The 26,281-nt window shown below is 43.5% G+C and overlaps 1 protein-coding gene across 1 annotated transcript; it reads right to left on the bottom strand.

Moving 5' to 3' along the window:
* Nucleotides 1–43: 43 nt before the first annotated feature.
* Nucleotides 44–26,189, bottom strand: metap1 (methionyl aminopeptidase 1). The gene is made up of 11 exons (XM_084143594.1): nt 26,061–26,189; nt 24,678–24,729; nt 22,783–22,889; nt 22,457–22,517; nt 7,859–7,950; nt 7,665–7,748; nt 7,427–7,565; nt 5,278–5,409; nt 5,047–5,190; nt 4,837–4,902; nt 44–1,572 (listed from the first exon to the last, which is right to left on the bottom strand). Exons 1-11 carry the CDS (start codon nt 26,172–26,174, stop codon nt 1,406–1,408), a joined length of 1,158 nt encoding a protein of 385 aa, XP_083999720.1. The 5' UTR covers nt 26,175–26,189; the 3' UTR covers nt 44–1,405.
* Between the last annotated feature and the right edge of the window lie 92 nt (nt 26,190–26,281).

Raw genomic sequence — 26,281 nt, 5'->3', positions numbered from 1 at the left:
TTCGTGTTGTCAAGAGGCGGCTCTGAAAACCATAACATCACTCCTTATTTCTCCATTTCAATTTAATACATTAAATTCAAGGATTCTCAAAGGATTGTCTTACTGGTCAAAATCATTTGAACCTCGTCGCCAGGCTAATTGCGCATAGCATTGGGAGGAAGCGTCTAGCGAACGAGTTTCATGTCATTTGCAGAGTCAGATTCCCATAATGTGCACATCATAGGAAGTACAAAACAAGAAATGCTTAACTTTCAGCTAATGCAAAACAATCAATACTTCAATGATTATGATATTACTATTTTAATAATACAGTACTCTGGAACAGGGTATTAATTCACAGGTCTGTAGTAAACCCAGACTTCTGCTGAAATAGAGCCTTTGGCATTTATACAGTCCTCACCACACTCAAACACAAAAGCATATACACACACACACACACACACACACACACACAACTACAGAACAGCTGTTTATTACTCCCGTCATAGAAATAATAAAAGGCTGGCAGAGAAACTGTGGAAAGACTGGATTAAAATGGAGACTCAAGAGTGTTGCTCACACCAGTAAAATCGCCAGCATATCAAGATAAATATTGATCGACTGGATTGAGGAATAACAGACATGCTGCCTGGACATTATCCGGCATGCTTATTCTTAATTCACACAGATTAAGGCTCAGCGCGCTACACAAGGGCAATTCCAATCTAGAACTTGGGACCCGCAGCACTGCAGACTTTCATTCCCAATCAAACCAGACCTGGGACGCCTGGCAAGGAGATTCTGGTCAATCAATGAACATAAATCAACTAGCTCACTACAAGAGAGAAAAGAAAACTAGCAGTGCTGCAGACCTCAGGGCCCAGGTTTGAATAGACCTGCACTACACACTTTAGCAGAACACTGAGCTCAACAGCTCCCCTCCCTGGCCACATCTGGCCGTCAATAGGACCCAGCTGCCTTGCTGTCAATTAGGCAACACAGTAAGGTGGCACATGTCTAGAGGTCAAATAGTCAAACTGAAGCTTGACCCTTTCCACACCTCTGCAGTCATATACGTCAACAGAATCCAAGCTCACAATCAAGGTAAAAATTCAACCTGCTACTGCGCAAAGCCACATTTCATAAATACTTATTTATTTTTCCTTTTTATCTTCTGATGAGACATTTATTTTCTAAAACAGCCTCGATAAAACAATCCCCACAGCTGATATCAGATGTATTCAAGTACTTTCCGTAAATTTTGAAGAATTACACTAAATTCGTGGAACAGTGAGAGCCGGGCCGCGGCGGGCTGGCCTTGGGGGGGGGCGCTCAGGTTAGAGGTGGGTATGTGTGATACGACAGGGGGGGCCAAAGAGAGAGCTGCCCATGAGACAGTCCGTCCGTTGCTGTACCCCCACCCCATTTAGATTTGGTTGAGGAAGTGGGGACGTCCGTTGTCGTCCAGCCGGCGTGTCAGAATGTCACAGCCCGTCTCCGTCACAAGCAGAGTGTGCTCAAACTGGGCTGAACGCTTCCCGTCCCGAGTCACAGCTGTCCAGCCGTCAGGCCACGTCTCGTCCTGCCAACCACCTACGCAGAACACACACAGGTATCCAGTATTAAGCACACAAGTACAGTTTTAAAACACACAAGTACAGTTTTAAAACACACAGGTACAGTTTTACACACTGTACATTCGGGAAGTATTCAGACCCCTTCCCCTTTTCCACATTTTGTTAAATTATAGCCTTATTCTAAAATTGATTAAATGTTTTTCGTCAATCTACACACAATACCTCATATTGACAACGTGAACAGGTTTTTAGACATTTTTGCAAATGTATTTAAAATAAAAAACAGAAATCCCTTATTTACATAAGTATTCAGACCCTTTCCTATGAGACTCAAAATTGAGCTCAGGTGCATCCTGTTTCCATTGATCATCCTTGAGATGTTTCTACAACTTCATTGGAGTCCACCTGTGGTAAATTCAATTGATTGGACTTGATTTGGAAAGGCACTCACCTGTCTATATAACGTCCCACAGTTGACAATGCATGTCAGAGCATAAAATCAAGCCATGAGGTCAAAGGAATTGTCCGTAGAGCTCCGAGACAGGATTGTATCGAGGCACAGATCTGGGGAAGGGTACCAAAACATTTCTGCAGCATTGAAGGTTCAAGAACACAGTGGCCTCCATCATTCTTAAATGGAAGAAGTTTGGAAACCACCAAAACCACCAAGACTCTTCCAAACTGAGCAATCGGGGGAGAAGGGCCTTGATCAGGGAGGTGACCAAGAACCCGATGGTCACTCTGACAGAGCTCCAGAGTTCCTCTGTGGAGATGGGAGAACCTTCCAGAAGGACAACCATCTCTGCAGCACTCCACCAATCAGGCCTTTATGGTAGAGTGGGCAGAAGGAAGCCACTCCTCAGTAAAAGGCACAAGATAGCCCAGTTGGAGTTTGCCAAAAGGCACCTAAAGGACTCTCAGACCATGAGAAACAAGATTCTCTGGCGTCATGTCTGGAGGAAACCTGGCACCATCTCTACGGTGAAGCATGGTGGTGGCAGCATCATGCTGTGGGAATGTTTTTCAGTGGAACGGCTGGGGAGACTAGTCAGGATCGAGGCAAAGATGAGAGGCCTGTAATTTTCATCATAGGTACACGTCAACTATGACAGACAAATTGAGAATTTTTTTTCCAGAAAATCACATTGTAGGATTTTTAATGAATTTATTTGCAAATTATGGTGGAAAATAAGTATTTGGTCACCTACAAACAAGCAAGATTTTTGGCTCTCACAGACCTGTAACTTCTTCTTTAAGAGGCTCCTCTGTCCTCCACTCGTTACCTGTATTAATGGCACCTGTTTGAACTTGCTATCAGTATAAAAGACACCTGTCCACAACCTCAAACAGTCACACTCCAAACTCCACTATGGCCAAGACCAAAGACCTGTCAAAGGACACCAGAAACAAAATTGTAGACCTGCACCAGGCTGGGAAGACTGAATCTGCAATAGGTAAGCAGCTTGGTTTGAAGAAATCAACTGTGGGAGCAATTATTAGGAAATGGAAGACATACAAGACCACTGATAATCTCCCTCCATCTGGGGCTCCATGCAAGATCTCACCCCATAGGGTCAAAATGATCACAAGAACGGTGAGCAAAAATCCCAGAACCACATGGGGGGACCTAGTGAATGACCCACAGAGAGCTGGGACCAAAGTAACAAAGCCTACCATCAGTAACACACTACGCCACCAGGGACTCAAATCCTGCTTAAGCCAGTACATGTCCAAGCCCGTCTGAAGTTTGATAGAGTGCATTTGGATGATCCAGAAGAGGATTGGGAGAATGTCATATGGTCAGATGAAACCAAAATAGAACTTTTTGGTAAAAACTCAACTCGTCGTGTTTAGAGGACAAAGAATGCTGAGTTGCATCCAAAGAACACCATACCTACTGTGAAGCATGGGGGTGGAAACATCATGCTTTGGGGCTGTTTTTCTGCAAAGGGACCAGGACGACTGATCCGTGTTAAGGAAAGAATGAATGGGGCCGTGTATCGTGAGATTTTGAGTGAAAACCTCCTTCCATCAGCAAGGGCATTGAAGATGAAACGTGGCTGGGTCTTTCAGCATGACAATGATCCCAAACACACCGCCCGGGCAACGAAGGAGTGGCTTCGTAAGAAGCATTTCAAGGTCCTGGAGTGGCCGAGCCAGTCTCGAGATCTCAACCCCATAGAAAATCTTTGGAAGGAGTTGAAAGTCCGTGTTGCCCAGCGACAGCCCCAAAACATCACTGCTCTAGAGGAGATCTGCATGGAGGAATGGGCCAAAATACCAGCAACAGTGTGTGAAAACCTTGTGAAGACTTACAGAAAACGTTTGACCTGTGTCATTGCCAACAAAGGGTATATAACAAAGTATTGAGAAACTTTTGTTATTGACCAAATACTTATTTTCCACCATAATTTGCAAATAAATTCATTAAAAATCCTACAATGTGATTTTCTGGATTTATTTTCCTCATTTTGTCTGTCATAGTTGACGTGTACCTATGATGAAAATTACAGGCCTCTCTCATCTTTTTAAGTGGGAGAACTTGCACAATTGGTGGCTGACTAAATACTTTTTTCCCCCACTGTACATAGAGATCCTTGATGAAAACCTGCTCCAGAGCGCTCAGGACCTCAGACTGGGGTGAAGGTTCACCTTCCAACAGGACAACGACCCTAAGCACACAGCCAAGACAATGAAGGAGTGGCTTCAGGACAAGTCTCAATGTCCTTGAGTGGCCCAGCCAGAGCCCGGACTTCAACCCAATTGAACATCTCTGGAGAGACCTTAAAATAGCTGTGCAGCGACGCTTCCCATCCAACCTGACAGAGCATGAGAGGATCTGCAGAGAAGAATGGGAGAAACTCCCCAAATACAGGTGTGCCAAGCTTGTAGCGTCATACCCAAGAATACTCGAGGCGGTAATTGATGCCAAATGTGCTTCAACAAAGTACTGAGTAAAGGGTCTGAATACTTATGCAAATGTGATATTTCCATTCATTGATTGATTTTTTCATAAATGTGCAAAGTTTTCTAAAAATCTGTTTTTGCTTTGTCATTACGAGGTATTGCATGTAGATTGATAAGGGGAAAAAATTATTTAATCAATTTTAGAATAAGGCTGTAATGTAACAAAACGAAGAAAAAGTCAAGGGGTCTGAATACTTTCCGAATGCACTGTAGGTATACAATTACCAACCATTACACACATACCGTAAGCACACACACAAACATACACAAAATGACACCCCAAATCTGCGGTCATGTCTCTGAGGGTCCTTACCTTCACAGATCATGGGCTCGATGGTGAATACATGGCCAGGCTTCATCACTCCGACCGCTTTGTTTTCTGCAGAAGAAAGAGGAAACCCACCGATTTATACATCTTCCCCCAAAGTCCTTTGAGGATTAATCAAGTAGGCTACTATGTTATCTAAGAAGGGAATGTCAATTTCACAAGCTTATTGGTGGAAGGAGACGGAGATGTACCCACTGGCATAGTGGGGCACGTTTGGGGCAGTGTGGAACAGTTTGTGGATGCCATGGCCACAGTAGCTCCGCACCACAGAGAAGCCGTTAGCCTGGGCATGTTTCTGGATGATGTTACCAAGCTCCCTGTAGCGGATACCAGGCTTTACTAGAGAAGGGAGAGGAAAAAAACCATTGAGATAGTGAACACATTTTATTTGTATATCTTTATCTGGCATCAGGTAAGAGATCCTACCGGAGTCAATGGCTTGCATAAGGCATTCGAAGGTGGTCTGGACCAGCTTTTTCGCCCCTTCATCCGCCTCTCCAACAAAGAAGGTCTCGTTGAGATCTCCGTGGAATCCATTGTGGTACACAGTAATATCCACTGAACAGGAGGGGGAGGGAAGATGCTGAACATTAGCAGAAATATATACAGTGCCAATAATAAGTATCCACTCCCCTTGGACTTCACATTTTATTGTGTTACAAAGTGGGATTAAAATTTATTTTATTGAGATTTTTTGTCACTGATGTACACAAAATATGTTGTAATGGGGCAAAATGCAAAATAAAGAAAGAAAAATAAACCATTATTTTATCATATACAGTGGGGAGAACAAGTATTTGATACACTGCCGATTTTGCAGGTTTTCCTACTTACAAAGCATGTAGAGGTCTGTAATTTTTAGCATAGGTACACTTCAACTGTGAGAGACGGAATCTAAAACAAAAATCCAGAAAATCACATTGTATGATTTTTAAGTAATTAATTTGCATTTTATTGCATGACATAAGTATTTGATCATCTACCAACCAGTAAGAATTCAGTCTCTCACAGACCTGTTAATTTTTCTTTAAGAAGCCCTCCTGTTCTCCACTCATTACCTGTATTAACTGCACCTGTTTGAACTTGTTACCTGTATAAAAGACACCTGTCTACACACTCAAACAGACTCCAACCTCTCCACAATGGCCAAGACCAGAGAGCTGTGTAAGGACATCAGGGATAAAATTGTAGACCTGCACAAGGCTGGGATGGGCTACAGGACAATAGGGAAGCAGCTTGGTAAGAGCTGTCTGTGTCTGTGAGTAACCACAGCAACAGCTCCGCTTGGGCTGCTCTGCTCAATGAAGAGATGAGCAGTTAGCGGTTAGCTACTTTTCATCACTAAACTCTGACAAAACTCAAGGAACATTTATTTTCAGTGAAATAATCTTTCCTGTTTTATATCTGACGAGGTTGCAGCACTTCTGACACTATGTTATGATCTTTGTCAGATTGACTGTACTGCGCAGCAGAGCACGAGCAAATGGCTCAGCGTCAAAATGTTAGTGATCAATTTAGTGATACCAGAGCCCTGCCTGTACACTAGTTATTGATGAAAAAACAGGGCCCATGTATAATGTCGGGGCCCGCCGGGCTTGGGTCGGGTTAGGAAGGACGACTATCTTTGTAGTGTCTGGGTCGTTTCATACACCATCCAGAGCTTAAGTGCTAACTTGACCATGCTTAACGGGATATTCAGTGTCTGCTTTTCATGTTTTACCCACCTACCAATATGTGCCCTTCTTTATGAGGCACTGGAAAAGCTCCCTGGTTTTATAGATTGAATCTGTGCTGGAAATTCAGAACTCGACTTAGGGACCTTACAGATGTTGTATAAAATGGGGTACAGGGGAAGAGGTAGTCATTAAAAAATCATGTTAACACCTATTTTTTCACACAGAGTGAGTCCAACTTCTTCTTACTCCTTAACTAATTTAGGCTTGCCATAACAAAGGGGGTGAATACTTATACAACCAAGATATTGGAGTTGTTTATTATTTGTTAACATTCATAATTTTATTTTCACTTTGACATTTCTGGATATTTGTGTAGATACATTTCAGTCACACTTTGTAACACAACAAAATGTGAAAAAGTAAAAGAGGGATAAATACTTAAAATATGCACTGTACATGATAGTGGGCAAAATGGCAAAGCTGAATGCTCATGAGACCATTTGTCTTGTCAAACCATGCTGTAAGTCAGAGGTTTTTGGCAGTGTCTCATGGGATCTTGCTCTTGAGAATAGTCTCGTTAGCAGAAATATATAGGACACAGGCTACATTTTGGTGGAAGTCCTATAGACTCTTGCTGAATACTAATAAAACCATTTCTCTTGTCAAACCATGATGTGAGCAAGAGATCTTTGGCAGTCTAATGGGAACTAGCACATTCTCTATGTGCATCTCAATAGTCTAGTGGCTCTCTCACCTATTTAAACCCCATCATACTCAATGATCTGAAAACACACATTAGGTGAAAGAATATGGAGGATGCCAAGTAAATAAAGATGAAGGGACTGAGTTGAGGCGAGGAAGCCACTTTATGCTATTGAGATTCCCCTTGGGAAACCTACCGTTGAGGATATCCCCATCCACCAGAGGTCTCCTGTCTGGGATGCCGTGGCAGATGACCTCGTTGACTGACGTGCAGCAAGACTTGGGAAAGTTGTAGTAGTTGAGAGGGGAGGGGTAACAGTTTCTGGCTGTGCAGGCCTGGAGGGAGGAAGTACTTGCACATCAACGATCAAGACGAGGGAGAGAGGAGAAAAGAGTGGATGGGAAGTAGAGGGAAAAGGAGGCTAGAGTCTTTACCAGGTGCACAGTGTGGTCAATCTCCTCCGTGGTCATGCCAGGTTTCACCATCAGGGCGGCGATGTCAAGCACCTCTCGGGCCAGCTACAAAAATACAAAAGTCTTTCCATTTCAAAACCACTGTTTTTAAAACTGTTTTTGTGTATGTTATTAACTGCACCAGCAAAAGGTTAAAAAACAATTGAATAATTTACCTTACACACAACTCTCATGCCTTCGATGTCTTCGGCAGGAAGGATCTTGATCTGTGAAGTGCCCTTCAAAGACTGCTCCGACTCAGACATGCCTTTTAAAAAAACAAGCGCGAAGATTAGGCATACTGGCTTCATTTTTAACATCACCATTCTACCCATATACCAAACTCACCCTGATCAGCTTTCCATCAAACTGAGTCAAAGAACATTACTCAGTCCAGTCAGACTTTCACTCAAAACAGACTACCATAGTCTACTGACTCAACCACCTCTTGCATCTGCTCAAACATTACTACTTAGTGTCACTACACTAAGTAGCTATGCTACTGGAAAGAGCTTTGCTACTGGAAAGAGCTTAAAGGGATACTTCGGGATTTTGGCAAATGAGGCCTTTTGTCTACTTCCCCATAGTCATATGAACTAGTGGATATCATTTTTATGTTTCTGTGTCCAGTATGAAGGAAGTTCGAGGTAGTTTGCAAGTCAAACAACGACTGGAAGTCTACGGGTATCTACTAGCATAGACACAGTACATTGCTTTAAAAAAAGATCAGAATTGGGCTGCCTATGTAAACGCAGCTTTTGAAGCCCACATCCTCAAGGAATATATTCACTGCATTAAAGTAGACACCAAACGTCCTCACCTAACCTGGCTATATGAAAGAAAGATAATACACTAACAGAGAACGTCACGAGGATGTAGTCCTATACAAGTCGACCAAGAGGCATGATAATATTGATCTGCAGACCTCCTGAAGCCATCACTGAATTCTGCGGCGCTCGAGATCAACCTCTACCCCTTACACTACACACCTGTATCGCTGAAAGGATCCTTCTTTTCCAGCTGAGTTTAATTTTCTCTATATTTCTTACTCCTATGCAAATATTTCAGAGCTACATAATTCTGTGGCATGGGGGCCTTTTTATTGACATAGGCATACAGTTATTCTGGTTGAGCCACATGGTTAGACTATTTTCAGTGAAAAGCCCCATGTCATTCTTCTTGTACAGTTATTATCTGGTTATCAGATCACAACACCAAACAATGTTTACATACAATGTATAAACCACGGCATTGATATGAGCTTCATAATCGGTGTAGGCAACATCACTGAAGCATGAGCCACAACCACATCATTAAGTTTATCAACCACTTAGCAGAGACGACACGATTACTGTACAAAACCCCCATCACTACGATAAAATACAGACCATAGCTCTACCGCAGCAGCAAAAGATGAATGAAAACAATGCATGCAAAAACACAATATCTTTGGCCATGCTTCCATTTCCTGCCTGGTGTTCGCAGATTGAGACATACGAAAGAAACAAAACAAAAAAGTGGCATACAACAAGAGGAGCGACAGTGTGTGGTGATGTGCTGCACAGATGGGGGGTATAAGGGATTGTTGTGGGTGAGGTAGGACGTACCTGCCATAAGACCCACTTCTGCTGCTGAAGTGATGAGTAGAAGAGAGCTTCAGACACCAGCCTCTCACACTCTCAATCATGCGAGCACACATACACGCACAGTCGCACACCCCCTCTCAAACTCACAAAATCACTTGCATACATAGCCAGACGCAAACAAAGTGGGAATGACCATGGTATCGACCAAGACGAATACGCTTTTTTCAGAGGGTAGCAAATTTATAAAGGAATGCCATTGTTTAAGCTACAGCTTGTCTACAGACTAAGCAGAGGTAAAACGTTATTCTAGGGTAAAGTTTACTAGTCGAATGGACTGAGTTGGAGTCAATTTCATTTCAATTTTGTCAATTAAGGAATGAATTTCTTAATTGACAGAGTTCAAGTGCTATTGACCCCAAATCTTGCTAAGAAGCTAGCAAAAAGACAGACTCACTAGCCAGGTTCACGCTGTGTAGACTAGACTCAGGACGGCAGGAAGCGATCCGATGCCATTAACAATGAACAGCACCGTGGCAGACTTGCCAGACTCAAATCACATTTTATTGGTTGCATATACACTACCAGCCAAAAGTTTGGACACACCTACTAATTCAATGGGTGTTCTTTATTTTTACATCGTAGAATAATAGTGAAGACATCAAAACTATGAAATAACATACGGAATCATGTAGTAACCTAAATATTTTACATTTGGGATTCTTCAAAATAGCCACCCTTTGCCTTGATGACAGCTTTGCACACTCCTGGCATTCTCTCAACCAGCTTCATGAGGTAGTCACCCGGAATGCATTTCAATTAACAGGTGTGCCTTGTTCAAAGTTAATTTGTGGAATTTCTTTCCTTCTTAATGTGTTTTTGGTAAAAGACCAAGTCCATATTATGGCAAGAACAGCCAATTCGACCGGTGGAAATGTGTCCTTTGGTCTAGAGTCCAAATTGGAGATTTTTGGTTCCAACCGCCGTGTCTTTGTGAGACGCGGTGTGGGTGAACGGATTATCTCTGCATGTGTAGTTCCCACCGTAAAGCATGGAGGATGCGGTGTTATAGTGCTTTGCTGGTGACACTGTCTGTGATTTATTTAGAATTCAAGGCACACTTAACCAGCATGGCTACCACAGCATTCTGCAGCGATACGACATCCCATCTGGTTGGGCTTAGTGAGACGATCATTTGTTTTTCAACAGGACAATGACCCAACACACCTCCAGGCTGTGTAAGGGCTATTTTACCAAGAGTGTGATGGAGTGCTGCATCAGATGACCTGGCCTCCACAATCCCCCGACCTCAACCCAATTGAGATGGTTTGGAATGAGTCGGACGGCAGAGTGAAGGAAACGCAGCCGACAAGTGCTCAGCATATGTGGGAACTCCTTCAAGACTATTGGAATAGCATTCCAGGTGAAGCTGGTTGAGAGAATGCCAAGTGTGTGCCTAGCTGTAATCAAGGCAAAGGGTGGCTATTTGAATATATATTTCAATCAATTTTCAATCAATTTTATTTTATATAGCCCTTCTTACATCAGCTAATATCTCGAAGTGCTGTACAGAAACCCAGCCTAAAACCCCAAACAGCTAGTAATGCAGGTGTAGAAGCACGGTGGCTAGGAAAAACTCCCTAGAAAGGCGAAAACCTAGGAAGAAACCTAGAGAGGAACCAGGCTATGAGGGGTGGCCAGTCCTCTTCTGGCTGTGCCGGGTGGAGATTATAACAGAACCATGCCAAGATGTTCAAAAATGTTCATAAGTGACAAGCATGGTCAAATAATAATCAGGAATAAATCTCAGTTGGCTTTTCATAGCCGATCATTAAGAGTTTGAAAACAGCAGGTCTGGGACAGGTAGGGGTTCCATAACCGCAGGCAGAACAGTTTAAACTGGAATAGCAGCAAGGCCAGGCGGACTGGGGACAGCAAGGAGTCACCACGGCCGGTAGTCCCAACGTATGGTCCTAGGGCTCAGGTCTCTCAGTTGGCTTTTCATAGCCGATCATTAAGAGTTGAAAACAGCAGGTCTGGGACAGGTAGGGGTTTCGTAGCCGCAGGCAGAACAGTTGAAACTGGAATAGCAGCAAGGCCAGGCGGACTGGGGACAGCAAGGTGTCATCATGCCCGGTAGTCCTGACGTATGGTCCTAGGGCTCAGGTTCTCAGAGAGAACGAGAGAATTAGAGAGAGCATACTTAAATTCACACAGGACACTGGATAAGACAGGAGAAGTACTCCAGGTATAACCAACTAACCCCAGCCCCCCGACACATAAACTACTGCAGCATAAATACTGGAGGCTGAGACAGGAGCGGTCCGGAGACACTGTGGCCCCATCCGAAGAAACCCCCGGACAGGGCCAAACAGGAAGGATATAACCCCACCCACTCCGCCAAAGCACAGCCCCCGCACCACTAGAGGGATATCCCCAACCACCAACTTACAATCCTGAGACAAGGCCGAGTATAGCCCACAGAGGTCTCCACCACAGCACAAACCAAGGGGGGGGCGCCAACCCAGACAGGAAGATCACGTCAGTAACTCAACCCACTCAAGTGACGCACCCCTCCCAGGGACGGCATGAAAGAGCACCAGCAAGCCAGTGACTCAGCCCCTGCAACAGGGTTAGAGGCAGAGAACCCCAGTGGAGAGGGGAACCGGCCTGGCAGAGACAGCAAGGGCTGTTCGTTGCTCCAGCCTTTCCGTTCACCTTCACACTCCTGGGCCAGACTACACTCAATCATATGACCTACTGAAGAGATAAGTCTTCAGTAAAGACTTAAAGGTTGAGACCGAGTCTGCGTCTCTCACATGGGTAGGCAGACTGTTCCATAAAAATGGAGATCTATAGGAGAAAGCCCTGCCTCCCGCTGTTTGCTTAGAAATTCTAGGGACAATTAGGAGGCCTGCGTCTTGTGACCGTAGCGTACGTATTGGTATGTACGGCAGGACCAACTCGGAAAGATAGGTAGGAGCAAGCCCATGTAACGCTTTATAGGTTAACAGTAAAACCTTGAAATCAGCCCTTGCCTTAACAGGAAGCCAGTGTAGGGAAGCTAGCACTGGAGTAATATGATCAAATTTCTTGGTTCTAGTCAGGATTCTAGCAGCCGTATTTAGCACTAACTGAAGTTTATTTAGTGCTTTATCCGGGTAGCCGGAAAATAGAGCATTGCAGTAGTCTAACCTAGAAGTAACAAATGCATGGATTAATTTTTCTGCATCATTTTTGGACAGAAAATTTCTGATTTTTGCAATGTTACGTAGATGGAAAAAAGCTGTCCTTGAAACAGTCTTGATATGTTCGTCAAAAGAGAGATCAGGGTCAAGAGTAACGCCTAGGTCCTTCACAGTTTTATTTGAGACGACTTTACAACCATCAAGATGAACATATTTGATATGTTTAACACTTTTTTGGTTACTACATGATTCCATGTGTGTTATTTTATAGTTTTGATGTCTTCACTATTATTCTAGAAAACAGTAAAAATAAAGAAAAACCCTTGATTGAGTAGGTGTGTACAAACTTTTGACTGGTACTGTACATATTTAGCAGATGTTTTTGCGGGTGTAGCGAAATGCTTATATTCCTAGGTCCAACAGACTGTCTGGCGATCAATGCTGGGCAAGGACAACAAAGCAAATCAACGGTTGTGCTGCTTATGGTTATATTTAACCCAGCCCAGATGTATTAGGTCCAGATTTTTTCAATTTCGAAGTGCCTAGAAATCTAGGTTACATTCTAATTTTGACAAGACTGCAATGCAGAGAACATCAGAACTGGGAAGTGACTAATGTGAAATAGTTTATGAGTAAAGTTATTCATTCACATATAACAGGCTTAGTGCTGGCTAACTGGTCAAATGTATGTTATGCAGTAGTTGGCCAGCATCAACATCTCAATCATATTCATATTCTATGCATGCTCATTTCTATTTATCCAAGTTTGCATGGTTGCCTAGCAACATGTGTTTTGCCAGGATAATTTGGCCATGAAGGAAAATGTTCAAGGCCCTTGCCATCCAGAGAAACTGAACTGGAATTCACAGTGTGAGTGTGCACTAGCTACTACTTACTCTCAGACTCTGCAGCTTCAGTAGAGAAATACATAGGTACAGTGAGGGGAAAAAGTATTTGAACCCCTGCTGATTTTGTACTTTTGCCCACTGACAAAGAAATGATCAGTCTATAATTTTAATGGTAGGTTTATTTGAACAGCGAGAGACAGAATAACAACAACAAAATCCAGAAAAACGCATGTCAAAAATGTTATAAATTGATTTGCGTTTTAATGAGGGAAATAAGTATTTGACCCCTCTGCAAAACATGACTTAGTACTTTGTGGCAAAACCCTTGTTGGCAATCAGAGGTCAGATGTTTCTTGTAGTTGGCCACCAGGTTTGCACACATCTCAGGAGGGATTTTGTCCCACTCCTCTTTGCAGATCTTCTCCAAGTCATTAAGGTTTCGAGGCTGACGTTTGGCAACTCGGACCTTCAGCTCCCTCCACAGATGTTCTATGGGATTAAGGTCTGCAGACTGGCTAGGCCACTCCAGGACCTTAATGTGCTTCTTCTTGAGCCACTCCTTTGACCCAAAACACACGGCCAACGCAACATTGTCATGCTGGAATACCCATCCACGACCCATTTTCAATGCCCTGGCTGAGGGAAGGTTCTCACCCAAGATTTGACGGTACATGGCCCCGTCCATCGTCCCTTTGATGCGGTGAAGTTGTCCTGTCCCCTTAGCAGAAAAACACCCCCAAAGCATAATGTTTCCACCTCCATGTTTGACGGTGGGGATGGTGTTCTTGGGGTCATAGGCAGCATTCCTCCTCCTCCAAACACGGTGAGTTGAGTTGATGCCAAAGAGCTCGATTTTGGTCTCATCTGACCACAACACTTTCACCCAGTTCTCCTCTGAATCATTCAGATGTTCATTGGCAAACTTCAGACGGGCCTGTATATGTGCTTTCTTGAGCAGGGGGACCTTGCGGGCGCTGCAGGATTTCAGTCCTTCACGGCGTAGTGTGTAACCAATTGTTTTCTTGGTGACTATGGTCCCAGCTGCCTTGAGATCATTGACAAGAGCCTCCCGTGTAGTTCTGGGCTGATTCCTCACCGTTCTCATGATCATTGCAACTCCACGAGGTGAGATCTTGCATGGAGCCCCAGGCCGAGGGAGATTTGACAGTTATTTTGTGTTTCTTCCATTTGCGAATAATCGCACCAACTGTTGTCACCTTCTCGCCAAGCGGCTTGGCAATGGTCTTGTAGCCCATTCCAGCCTTGTGTAGGTCTACAATCTTGTCCCTGACATCCTTGGAGAGCTCTTTGGTCTTGGCCATGGTGGAGAGTTTGGAATCTGATTGATTGCTAATGTGGACAGGTGTCTTTTATACAGATAACAAGCTGAGATTAGGTGCACTCCCTTTAAGAGTGTGCTCCTAATCTCAGCTCGTTACCTGTATAAAATACACCTGGGAGCCAGAAATCTTTCTGATTGAGAGGGGGTCAAATACTTATTTCCCTCATTAAAATGCAAATAATGTATAACATTTTTGACACGCGTTTTTCTGGATTTTTTTGTTGTTATTCTGTCTCTCACTGTTCAAATAAACCTACCATTAAAATTATAGACTGATCATTTCTTTGTCAGTGGGGAAACGTACAAAATCAGCAGGGGATCAAATACTTTTTCCCCCTCACTGTATAGTAACATCAGTCTAAATGAGATTACTTGTTGCATTTTTAAAAGGGTTGTGGGATCATAGCCATATGAATGCATGGAGTTCGCCTCATGCCATGTTCAAACATTGAAAATCGGCAGCAAAATTGAGCTATTTTGGCTGGCCTTACGCAAGATGTGGCTGCAACTAAAATGGCAGTCCCTGATCTGACGACGAACAACTGACGTGACATTATCTCACTCGTGTCCCTGCATGCCATTTGGATGAATGTGCCATGAGTGGAGAGACCGCAACCATGGCCATATGTGGAGAGACCGTAACCATGGCCACGAGTGGAGACACCGTAACCATGGCTACCTGGAGGGTGATCAGCATTAGTGGTACACGACCCCAGGATTTTTGGAGTCTGTGGTTGGAGTCGTAGGAGTCAACTCTTACTCAACTCCCAAAACACACTGAAACGGATGCGCACACACATACACACCACCTCACTATTGCAGAGTCCTACTAGGAAGACTACATTTGCGTTCTAGAGGACTGACATGAGCATGATGCTGCCCATTTGCCTAGAAAAGGCCTATTTTGTTTGAATATAGGTGATGTGTAGGAACTACAACATTTCAGTGATATTTCTGCTGTGTGCAGCCTTGACAGATCCCATGGGATGATGCTGCTCACTCTACGCCGATAAGCCTATTCTTTGCCATGTTATAGCCCTATTCGGACGGTATCTAGAGACGTTGGTTTTGTAATTATTATCCAAGCATGTACGTTACCTCTAGAGGACGATTCACACAGGATAGACGATAATAGGCTACACTGATAACTCGTGCTTGGCTGCCAAAATGTATAGGTTTCCCCATAATATTTAAATTGATGAAGTCTGATCATTATAATTATTTTAGCGATCCATCCATGGTAGACATCCTTCCTAATAACAATGCCCCCCACCCTGCTGATTTGAGCTACTGAACCATATTTTCACTTGACTGTGTTTATGGATGAGAAAGTGAACTTGCCATTTTCAAAACGTTTAGCGGGGATGCTGCTCTGTGATCTATTGCCTAGGACAGCTACCATCCAGTAGGTTCACTCCAACCCTAGCGTATCTGATTCAATAATTAGCTGGTTGATAAACTGACTCAGATTAGTTAGGCTACAACTGGGGTTGGAGCGAAAACCTACAGGAAGGTAGCTCTCCAGGAACAGGGTTGGAGAGCCCTGACCTAGGACATCAACAGCCAGCCAGGGTTTCATTAAGCAATAGGCACTACTTTTTATTGAACATTTAAGCCTAATTAGACTGATGTTCAACTTCATTTCCCTGGCACTATGAAGAATAGTTTAGCCATACTCATTGATAGCCTAATATACAGTGGGGAGAACAAGTATTTGATACACTGCCGATTTTGCAGGTTTTCCTACTTACAAAGCATGTAGAGGTCTGTAATTTTTATCATAGGTACACTTCAACTGTGAGAGACGGAATCTAAAACAAAAATCCAGAAAATCACATTGTATGATTTAAGTAATTAATTTGCATTTTATTGCATGACATAAGTATTTGATACATCAGAAAAGCAGAACTTAATATTTGGTACAGAAACCTTTGTTTGCAATTACAGAGATCATACGTTTCCTGTAGGTCTTGACCAGGTTTGCACACACTGCAGCAGGGATTTTGGCCCACTCCTCCATACAGACCTTCTCCAGATCCTTCAGGTTTCGGGGCTGTCGCTGGGCAATACGGACTTTCAGCTCCCTCCAAAGATTTTCTATTGGGTTCAGGTCTGGAGACTGGCTAGGCCACTCCAGGACCTTGAGATGCTTCTTACGGAGCCACTCCTTAGTTGCCCTGGCTGTGTGTTTCGGGTCGTTGTCATGCTGGAAGACCCAGCCACGACCCATCTTCAATGCTCTTACTGAGGGAAGGAGGTTGTTGGCCAAGATCTCGTGATACATGGCCCCATCCATCCTCCCCTCAATACGGTGCAGTCGTCCTGTCCCCTTTGCAGAAAAGCATCCCCAAAGAATGATGTTTTCACCTCCATGCTTCACGGTTGGGATGGTGTTCTTGGGGTTGTACTCATCCTTCTTCTTCCTCCAAACACGGCGAGTGGAGTTTAGACCAAAAAGCTCTATTTTTGTCTCATCAGACCACATGACCTTCTCCCATTCCTCCTCTGGATCATCCAGATGGTCATTGGTAAACTTCAGACGGGCCTGGACATGCGCTGGCTTGAGCAGGGGGACCTTGCCTGCGCTGCAGGATTTTAATCCATGACGGCATAGTGTGTTACTAATGGTTTTCTTTGAGACTGTGGTCCCAGCTCTCTTCAGGTCATTGACCAGGTCCTGCCGTGTAGTTCTGGGCTGATCCCTCACCTTCCTCATGATCATTGATGCCCCACGAGGTGAGATCTTGCATGGAGCCCCAGACCGAGGGTGATTGACCGTCATCTTGAACTTCTTCCATTTTCTAATAATTGCGCCAACAGTTGTTGCCTTCTCACCAAGCTGCTTGCCTATTGTCCTGTAGCCCATTCCAGCCTTGTGCAGGTCTACAATTGTATCCCTGATGTCCTTACACAGCTCTCTGGTCTTGGCCATTGTGGAGAGGTTGGAGTCTGTTTGATTGAGTGTGTGGACAGGTGCAGTTAATACAGGTGATGAGTGGAGAACAGTGGCTTCTTAAAGTGGCTTCTTAAAGAAAAACTAACAGGTCTGTGAGAGCCGGAATTCTTACTGGTTGGTAGGTGATCAAATACTTATGTCATGCAATAAAATGCACATTAATTACTTAAAAATCATACAATGTGACTTTCTGGATTTTTGTTTTAGATTCCGTCTCTCACAGTTGAAGTGTATCTATGATAAAGATTACAGACCTCTACATGCTTTGTAAGTAGGAAAACCTGCAAAATCGGCAGTGTATCAAATACTTGTTCTCCCCACTGTATACACTTGAATATACTTTTGGTGAATTTACAAGGCATTGCTAGATACAGACTACCAAGATAGACTATGCACACGGTTCTGACCGTCTCTCTGCCTGGCCTGCTCCGCTCTCCCCCTCGCCTGGTTCTGACTGTCTCTCTGCCTACCCCGCTCCTCTCTCTCCCTCGCCTGGTTTTGACCGTCCCCCTGCCTGCCCCGCTCCTCTCTCTCCATCACCTGGTTCTGACTGTCTCTCTGCCTGGCCCGCTCCGCTCTCCCTCGCCTGGTTCTGACTGTCTCTCTGCCTGGCTCGCTCCGCTCTCCCTCGCCTGGTTCTGACTGTCTCTCTGCCTGCCCCGCTCCTCTCTCCCTCGCCTGGTTCTGACTGTCTCTCTGCCTGGCCCGCTCCTCTCTTCCTCGCCTGGTTCTGACTGTCTCTCTGCCTGGCTTGCTCCGCTCTCCCTCGTCTGGTTCTGACCGTCTCTCTGCCTGCCCCGCTCCTCTCTCCCTCACCTGGTTCTGACTGTCTCTCTGACTGCCCCGCTCCTCTCTCCCTCACCTGGTTCTGACCGTCTCTCTGCCTGCCCCGCTCCTCTCTCCCTCACCTGCTTCCGACCGTCTCTCTGCCTGCCCCGCTCCTCTCTCCCTCACCTGCTTCCCTTTCTCTTCCCTATGAAAACCGCTGGTGTGTTTGGTCTTCGGTCTGTTGCGCGTAGAATAGCTCAGCCTACTCATTGATAATAATAATAAAGCCCCTACTTTAGTGAACTTGCGCGAGACATTGCAAGCCAAGAAATTGTGAAATACACAATTCATAAGCTTGACAACCAGAAATGGGAAACGACACCGGGAGTCGAGGAATCTATTATTGTGGAGTCGACTCCCCACCACTAATCAGCAGTCAGGTGATGTAGGGTGCGTTTGTAAATTCACTCCGATTTCAGAGCACTCTCGTTTGAGTGTGCCAGAGTGCAGAATAGCTGATGAATTTACAAATCGCTCAACACCCGTTGAATATGACCGGTGTCAGTAAAAGTCGGCAAAAAAACAATTAAATTGATGCCAGCAGCACAGTTAGTCACCAACGCTCTAGATAACATGAAAACAGCCTAATCAGCTCTGCTAGAGCAAGTAAAATGGTCAGAGTGATGTGTTCTCTTATGTATGTCTGGAAGTAGCTAGCAAGCTAGCTAACATTAGCCAGTTAGCTTGGGTGCTTGACTGCCATTGTAAGGCCAGAACGCTCGGATCAACCCTACTCCTCGGCCAGAGCGTCCAGTGTGTGCTCTGAACGCTCCGAGAACTAAACGCTCTGAATTTATGAACGGACTGGATGCTCGGCCTCAAGGTTACCATGGATACATAATGAATGACCAGCTTTAGTGGAATCTAGGGCTGGGGCAGTAACCAATTTTCTATGACTGATACTGTATGTCAGGTGAGATGTTAAACAGAAACATCAATACTTTTCTGGGAAGTGTCGTTCCGGTCTTTTTCGATACTAGATTATGAAAAACGGTTCGGTACTAGATATTTATTATATATTTTTTTACCTTCACGGATCAAGTCAGTCTATCAGTGCAGCCGATCTCTTATTATATAGTGCACACCGTTCCTCCTCCACTTACTCATTGGTAGCCTGCACTGGGAGTCTGGGCTGCATCAGGTTAGCTCCCCACTCATGCTGCACAGAAGTTAACATACTTGAATAATGCGACACGGCATGTAGAAATGTAGAAACTTAATTACTGTTCGCAAAACAATGTCCATACAGGCTAGAACACTTTACAACGCAAGATGATACTGGTAACTTCCAGCTTTATATGTTAACTTTCCTTGCTAGCTGACAGCTAAAGCTACCATCAATTCATTACCCTAGTACTTTGTGATAATGTGCAAACCATAATGCAAAATATGCCACCAAAACTATTCATTCATTATTTGGTCTCTCGCTCATGTCTCTCCCATTATCTATGGCCTCAGCGAATTGACTGTGTTGCAATTACTGGTTAATGAGACAGCGCACATTTTTATAAAAGAGGCTACACTACCAGTCAAAGGTTTGGACACACCTACTCATTCAAGGGTTTTTCCTTTATAATTTTTTTTATACCATTTTTTAAATTGTAGAATAATAGTGAAGACATCAAAACTATGAAATAACACATATGGAATCATGTAGTAACCAAAAAAGTGTTAAACAAATCAAAATATATTTTATATTTGAGATTCTTCAAATAGCCACTACCATGAGGTAGTCACCTGGAATGCATTTTAATTAACAGGTATGACTTTTTAAAAGTTAATTTGTGGAATTTCTTTCCTTTTTAATGCGATTGAGCCAATCAGTTGTGTTGTGACAAGGTAGGGGTGGTATACAGAAGATAGCCTTATTTGGTAAAAGACCAAGTCCATATTATGGCAAGAACAGCTCAAATAACCAAAGAGAAACAACAGTCCATCATTACTTTAAGACATGAAGGTCAGTCAATAGGGAACATTTCAATAACTTTGAAAGTTTCTTCTAGTGCAGTCGCAAAAACCATCCAGCGCTATGATGAAACTGGCTCTCATGAGGACAGCCACAGGAATGGAAGACCCAGGCTTACCTCTGCTGCAGAGGATAAGTTCATTAGAGTTAACAGCCTCAGAAATTGCAGCCCAAATAAATGCTTCAGAGTTAAGTCACAGACACATCTCAACATCAACTTTTCAGATGGGACTGTGTGAATCAGGCCTTCATGGTCGAATTGCTGGAAAGAAACCACTACTAAAGGACACCAATAAGAAGAAGAGACCTGCTTGGGCCAAGAAATATGAGCAATGGATATTAGACTGGTGGAAATGTGTCCTTTGGGCTGGAGTCCAAATTGGGAGATTTTTGGTTCCAACCGCCGTGTCTTTGTGAGACGCGGTGTGGGTGAACGGATGATCTCTGCATGTGTAGTTCCCACCGTGAAGCATGGAGGAGGTGTTATGGTGTGGGGGTGCTTTGCTGGTGACACTGTCTGTGATTTATTTAGAATTTAAGGCACACTTAACAAGCATGGCTCCCACAGCATTCTGCAGCGATAAGCCATCCCATCTTGTTTGAGCTTAGTGGGACTCTCATTTGTTTTTCAAAAGGACAATGACCCAACACACCTTCAGGCAGTGTAAGGGCTATTTTCCCAAGAAGGAGGGTGATGGTGTGCTGCATCAGATGACCTGGCCTCCACAATCCCCCGACCTCAACCCAATATAGATGGTTTGGGATGAGTCAGACGGCAGAGTGAAGGAAAAGCAGCCAACAAGTGCTCAGCATATGTGGGAACTCCTTCAAGAGCGTTGGAAAAGCATTCCAGGTGAAGCTGGTTGAGAGAATGCCAAGACTGTGCAAAGCTGTCAAAAGGCAAAGGGTGGCTATTTGAAGAATCTCCAATATAAAATATATTTTGATTTGCTTAACACTTTTTGGTTACTACATGATTCCATATATGTTATTTCATAGTTTTGATGTCTTCACTCTTATTATAAAATGTAGAAAATAAAGAAAATCCCTTGAATGAGTAGGTGTCCAAACTTTTGACTGGTACTGTACTTCTATGTAAATGTTGTTGATAAAATAAGTCACAAATCAAAGGGAAACAGGTTGTAATCTGTAGCCCCATGTAATCAGCCAAAACAAGCTCAATAACGCAATGCATGCACACACTCCTATTGAATATACATTCACCTGTATCGTGGATAGATATAGGCTACATCTTGATGTACCCAGTTTAAGAGATTGACCATACAAATAAATGATTACCATTATGTTATGTTGTTAGATTGGTAAAAACAAAGTCAAATTGATTGTATGATTGTTCATTAATGCATACATGGCTGTCTGAAAAATGTAGACATTTACATTTTAGTCATTTAGCAGACGCTCTTGTCCAGAGCGACTTTCATGAGCAATTAGGGTTAAGTGCCTTGCTCAAGGGCACAGACAGATTTTTCACCTAGTCGGCTCGGGGATTAGAACCAGCGACCTTTCGGTTACTGGCACAACGCTCTTAACCACTAAGCTACCTGCCGAAGTAAAAAAAAAATTGAATGTAGTGATATTGAACTCAAAAGATGCCCAACGATTGAACAGAGTAGTAGCTGAGTTTCTGCCTGGATCAGGTGCCATTCCGTGACTTTGGCTAATATGCCTTATTATTTTGTCATGGTATCGTTTCGGTTTCGAGTATCGTGATGGTATTGAGTATTGTGATAAGAAACCTGGTATCGAAGTCAACATTATGGTATCATGACAACACTTTCTGGGTATAGTACTGGGTATTGACAGTGTACATTTTCCTCGGATAAAGTGTAATTTACATTTAAGTCATTTAGCAGACGCTCTTATCCAGAGCGACTTACAGTTAGTGAGTGCATACATTTTTCATACTGTTTCATAATGTTTCAATATCAACACAATTCATGACAAAGAATACTTGCTTTGAGAAGATTTTCAAAGAAACCACAGGATTTCATAATAATTCAAAGCAACTGGAGGCGGTCTCAGTCTAAGAGGAGTAGCGTTACCTAGTGGATGATCAGCATAGTCAGGTCTTTGGATGTCACTGGGGACAGTCCTCATGGGAGTCTACAAGGGGGAACCAATGACAGGAGAGATTGATTACATGGAGCTCACAGAAGACACCAACAAGAAGAGCGATTACAGACATGATTACAAAGCTCACAGGGGCTAATGAGTAAACTTTACACAAAGCTTGTGTGGTTTATGTCTATTAATCATGTTGTGTTGACATTAGTTGGCCTACTATGTAACTAGGAAAAAACGCTCCTACATAAAATATCTTATAAGCACATTAGCACCATTTAGATATGTACAAGAAAGGTGTTCTTACGAGTGGGTAGTGAGGGCGTAGTTTGCCCGTGTAGCGGTAGCCAGGCCATGGGTCTGTGTTGGTGTCGTTCTCCACGCAGTTCTTTGCCTCATCCTGGTTATCATCCTCTGCAAATCAGAATATAATTTAGGTCATCTGATTTGACACCATTGTGAGAGATCCCAGTTAGGTGTTCACACATACACTACCGTTCAAAAGTTTGGGGTCACTTAGAAATTCTTGTTTTCGAAAGAAAAGCAAAAAAATGTATCCATTAAAATAACATCAAATTGATCAGAAATACAGTGTGGACATTGTTAATGTTGTAAATGACTATTGTAGCTGGAAACGGCTGATTTTTTATGGAATATCTACATAGGCGTACAGAGGCCCATTATCAGCAACCATCAGTCCTGTGTGCCAATGGCACGTTGTGTTTGCTAATCCAAGTTTATCATTTTCAAATAGGTAATTGATCATTAGAAAACCCTTTTGCAATTATGTTAGCACAGCTGAAAACTGTTGTGCTGATTAAAGAAGCAATAAAACTGGCCTTCTTGAGACTAGTTGAGTATCTGGAGCATCAGCAATTGGCAGCTTCATTAAATAGTACCCGCAAAACACCAGTCTCAACGTCAACAGTGAAGAGGCGACTCTGGGATGCTGACCTTCTAGGCAGAGTTGCAAAGAAAAAGCCCTAAGGTCAGCATCCCGGAGTCGCCTCTTCACTGTTGACGTTGAGACTGGTGTTTTGCGGGTACTATTTAATGAAGCTGCCAGTTGAGGACCTGTGAGGCATCCGTTTCTCAAACTAGACACTAATGTATTTGTCCTCTTGCTCAGTTGTGCCCCGGGGCCTCCCACTCCTCTTTCTATTCTGGTTAGAGCCAGTTTGCGCTGTTCTGTGAAGGGAGTAGTACACAGCGTTGTACGAGATCTTCAGTTTCTTGGCAATTTCTCTCATGGAATAGCCTTCATTTCTCAGAACAAGAATGACAAGTTTCAGAAGAAAGTTCTTTGTTTCTGTCCATTTTGAGCCTGTAATCGAACCCACAATTATTGATGCTCCAGATACTCAACTAGTCTCAAGAAGGCCAGTTTTGTTGCTTCTTTAATCAGCACAACAGTTTTCAGCTGTGCTAACATAATTGCAAAAGGGTTTTTAATGATCAATTAGCCTTTAAAAATGATAAACTTGGATTAGCAAACACAACCTGCCATTGGAACACAGGACTGATGGTTGCTGATAATGGCCCTCTGTAAGCCTATGTAGATATTCCATTAAAGATCAGCCGTTTCCAGCTACAATAGCCATTTACAACATTAATAATGTCTACACTGTATTTCTGATCAATTTTATGTTATTTTAATGGACAAATAAATTGCTTTTCTTTCGAAAACAAGGTAATTTCTAAGTGACCCCAAACTTTTGAACGGTAGTGTACACACTAGACTAAGGCGGGTTGGGCACGCTTAGCCTATGAGGGCCAAGTGGGGGTACAGGTTTTTGTTCCAGCCAAGCGGTAAAATGCCCAAATCTACTAACCAACTAAATAATTGTCTTTAATGGTGACTTTGTTTAGTTGAATCAGGTGTGTTGCTGCCTGGCTGGGGGGTGGGGACCTGCACCCCCACCGGCCCTCTCAGGTTGTCCGCCCCTGCTCTAATGGCTTGTACTGAGTGCAGTGTCTCATCCATTTTGAAAGGCTACACCATTGCTCTATTCCACCATCAAAAATAGAGGATGGAAAAGCTTTGGCAATTATGTTGGCTTTCACCTATTCTATGCTTTCAAATTATAGGTCAGGTAAGAATAGGAACATTGACAAACGCCATGTAGGGACATTGTGGTCTGTTTGAAAAATTATTTGGAAGGGAGTAGGCCTATGTGATAGAATATTGCTGAGGATACATACTTGCTTTTTTGTGCAGCTGCTTGTGAGTGGCCCAGCTCCCTTTGAAGCACTCCTGAATGAGAGGACAACGAGAGGAGGGAGAAATACAGGACTCTGTAGGGGTGTACAGGTTTCAATGGCAGCAGTGTCTGGCACTGGCACTAATTGCGGAATTAATTCCTCTAATCGTCTGTGGACTGGGAGTTGTGCATCCCTGCTCAATATTAAAGGCAGAGTGAGTGAAACCAATGGGCTCTGAATTTCATACAATTACATAAACCACTTTTGTTTCCAACAGTGTCATTGAGGAATACTGCCATTTAGGCTAGTTGAAGTGGCAATAAGACATACAAGGCTAAGATATAACTTTCTTTAAAGACTTGGTCAATGGCCAGTTGACCATGGGCTAACCTCTTTGCTGACCACTAGAATAAGGAGAGAGTAGTGGGGTAAAAATATCCCTTAGACTGCAACTAGCCTCATAGCTCTGGGTGGTATAGAGGCTTTGACAGAGCTGCCTGTATGGAACATCACAGCAGAGCCACCTCCCCATCTGTCTCTGCCAAAAATTAATCTAGGCCTACACTGCCAGAGAAGTCTAAGCTTTGAACTAATTACACTGCCTTTTATCCTTATCGCTAATGGTACACAGCTAAACTGCCACTTGGGCCTGCATCTTTGGCAATTTCAATGATTTCTTGAGTGGGATACATAATCTTAGTTACCCATTGGTAATGGTATGCATTAATTTAACAGTTTTCAAAGTGACAGTGAAAGCTGCTCAACATTTCAGACAAGCAAGCCACAGGTGGTTTACAGCCAGGCCAGCGGCAGAGAAATCAAATGAATGAACATGGCTAGCTACATCAGCTTGTAGAAAGCATGCCTCAGTTAGCTCTACCTTGTTCGGCTAGTTAACCATTTCATTCACTGCAATAAACAATGTCAATGAGCAAGTTAGGCTATCTAGCCAGCTAACGTCGTTAGTTTGCTAGACTTTGCAAACTTGATGCTCAGATTAACTAACAGACTTAACGTTAGCTAATTAGCTAGCTAACGTTAGTAGCTAGCTAGCAACTAACATGCTAACAAACCCATAAAGAAAACTTTTCAACAAGCATGTTTCATACATAATTATAACGTTAGTTATTGACTTCAAATCAAATTCCTAGATAATGCATTTGCAAACCTTTACTTTTTAGCTAACGTTAGGGTTGTATGCAGAAGAATGCTTGTAAGTTAGCTAGTCAGCTTCAAGTGCTAGGCTAGCTAAAGGGGTGTGTGAGGAAACGCAATCAGGATTCAGGGCCGTTATGTTACCTCGTGATAAATTATGTATTTCTGGGCCGCTGTGTATCATGTCAGACCCCTCTCTCACTGAATGAATTAGAAAATGAATGTTACCTGAGAGCAGAAGTATGAGCCTTGGATCCCAAGCTTGATGCAGGTTGGACATTGAAGTTTGGCCTCGTTGCTACAGCCTTCTGTTTCGCATTCCCGAGCCTCGATAGCCGCCATGCCTGCAGTCTGGAGGGGTGGAGACTGGGGAGTGGACTGGACGGTCTGTTAGCTGGAGAGAACCTCGCGAGCGCAGCCTCAGCACATAATTATGAGATATTCAACAT

Source organism: Coregonus lavaretus (genome assembly GCF_964263955.1).
Source record: "Coregonus lavaretus genome assembly, chromosome: 27".
NCBI lineage: Eukaryota > Metazoa > Chordata > Actinopteri > Salmoniformes > Salmonidae > Coregonus > Coregonus lavaretus.
The sequence above is the reverse complement of the archived record's forward strand: the minus strand, read 5'-3'. Positions and strand labels throughout refer to the sequence as shown.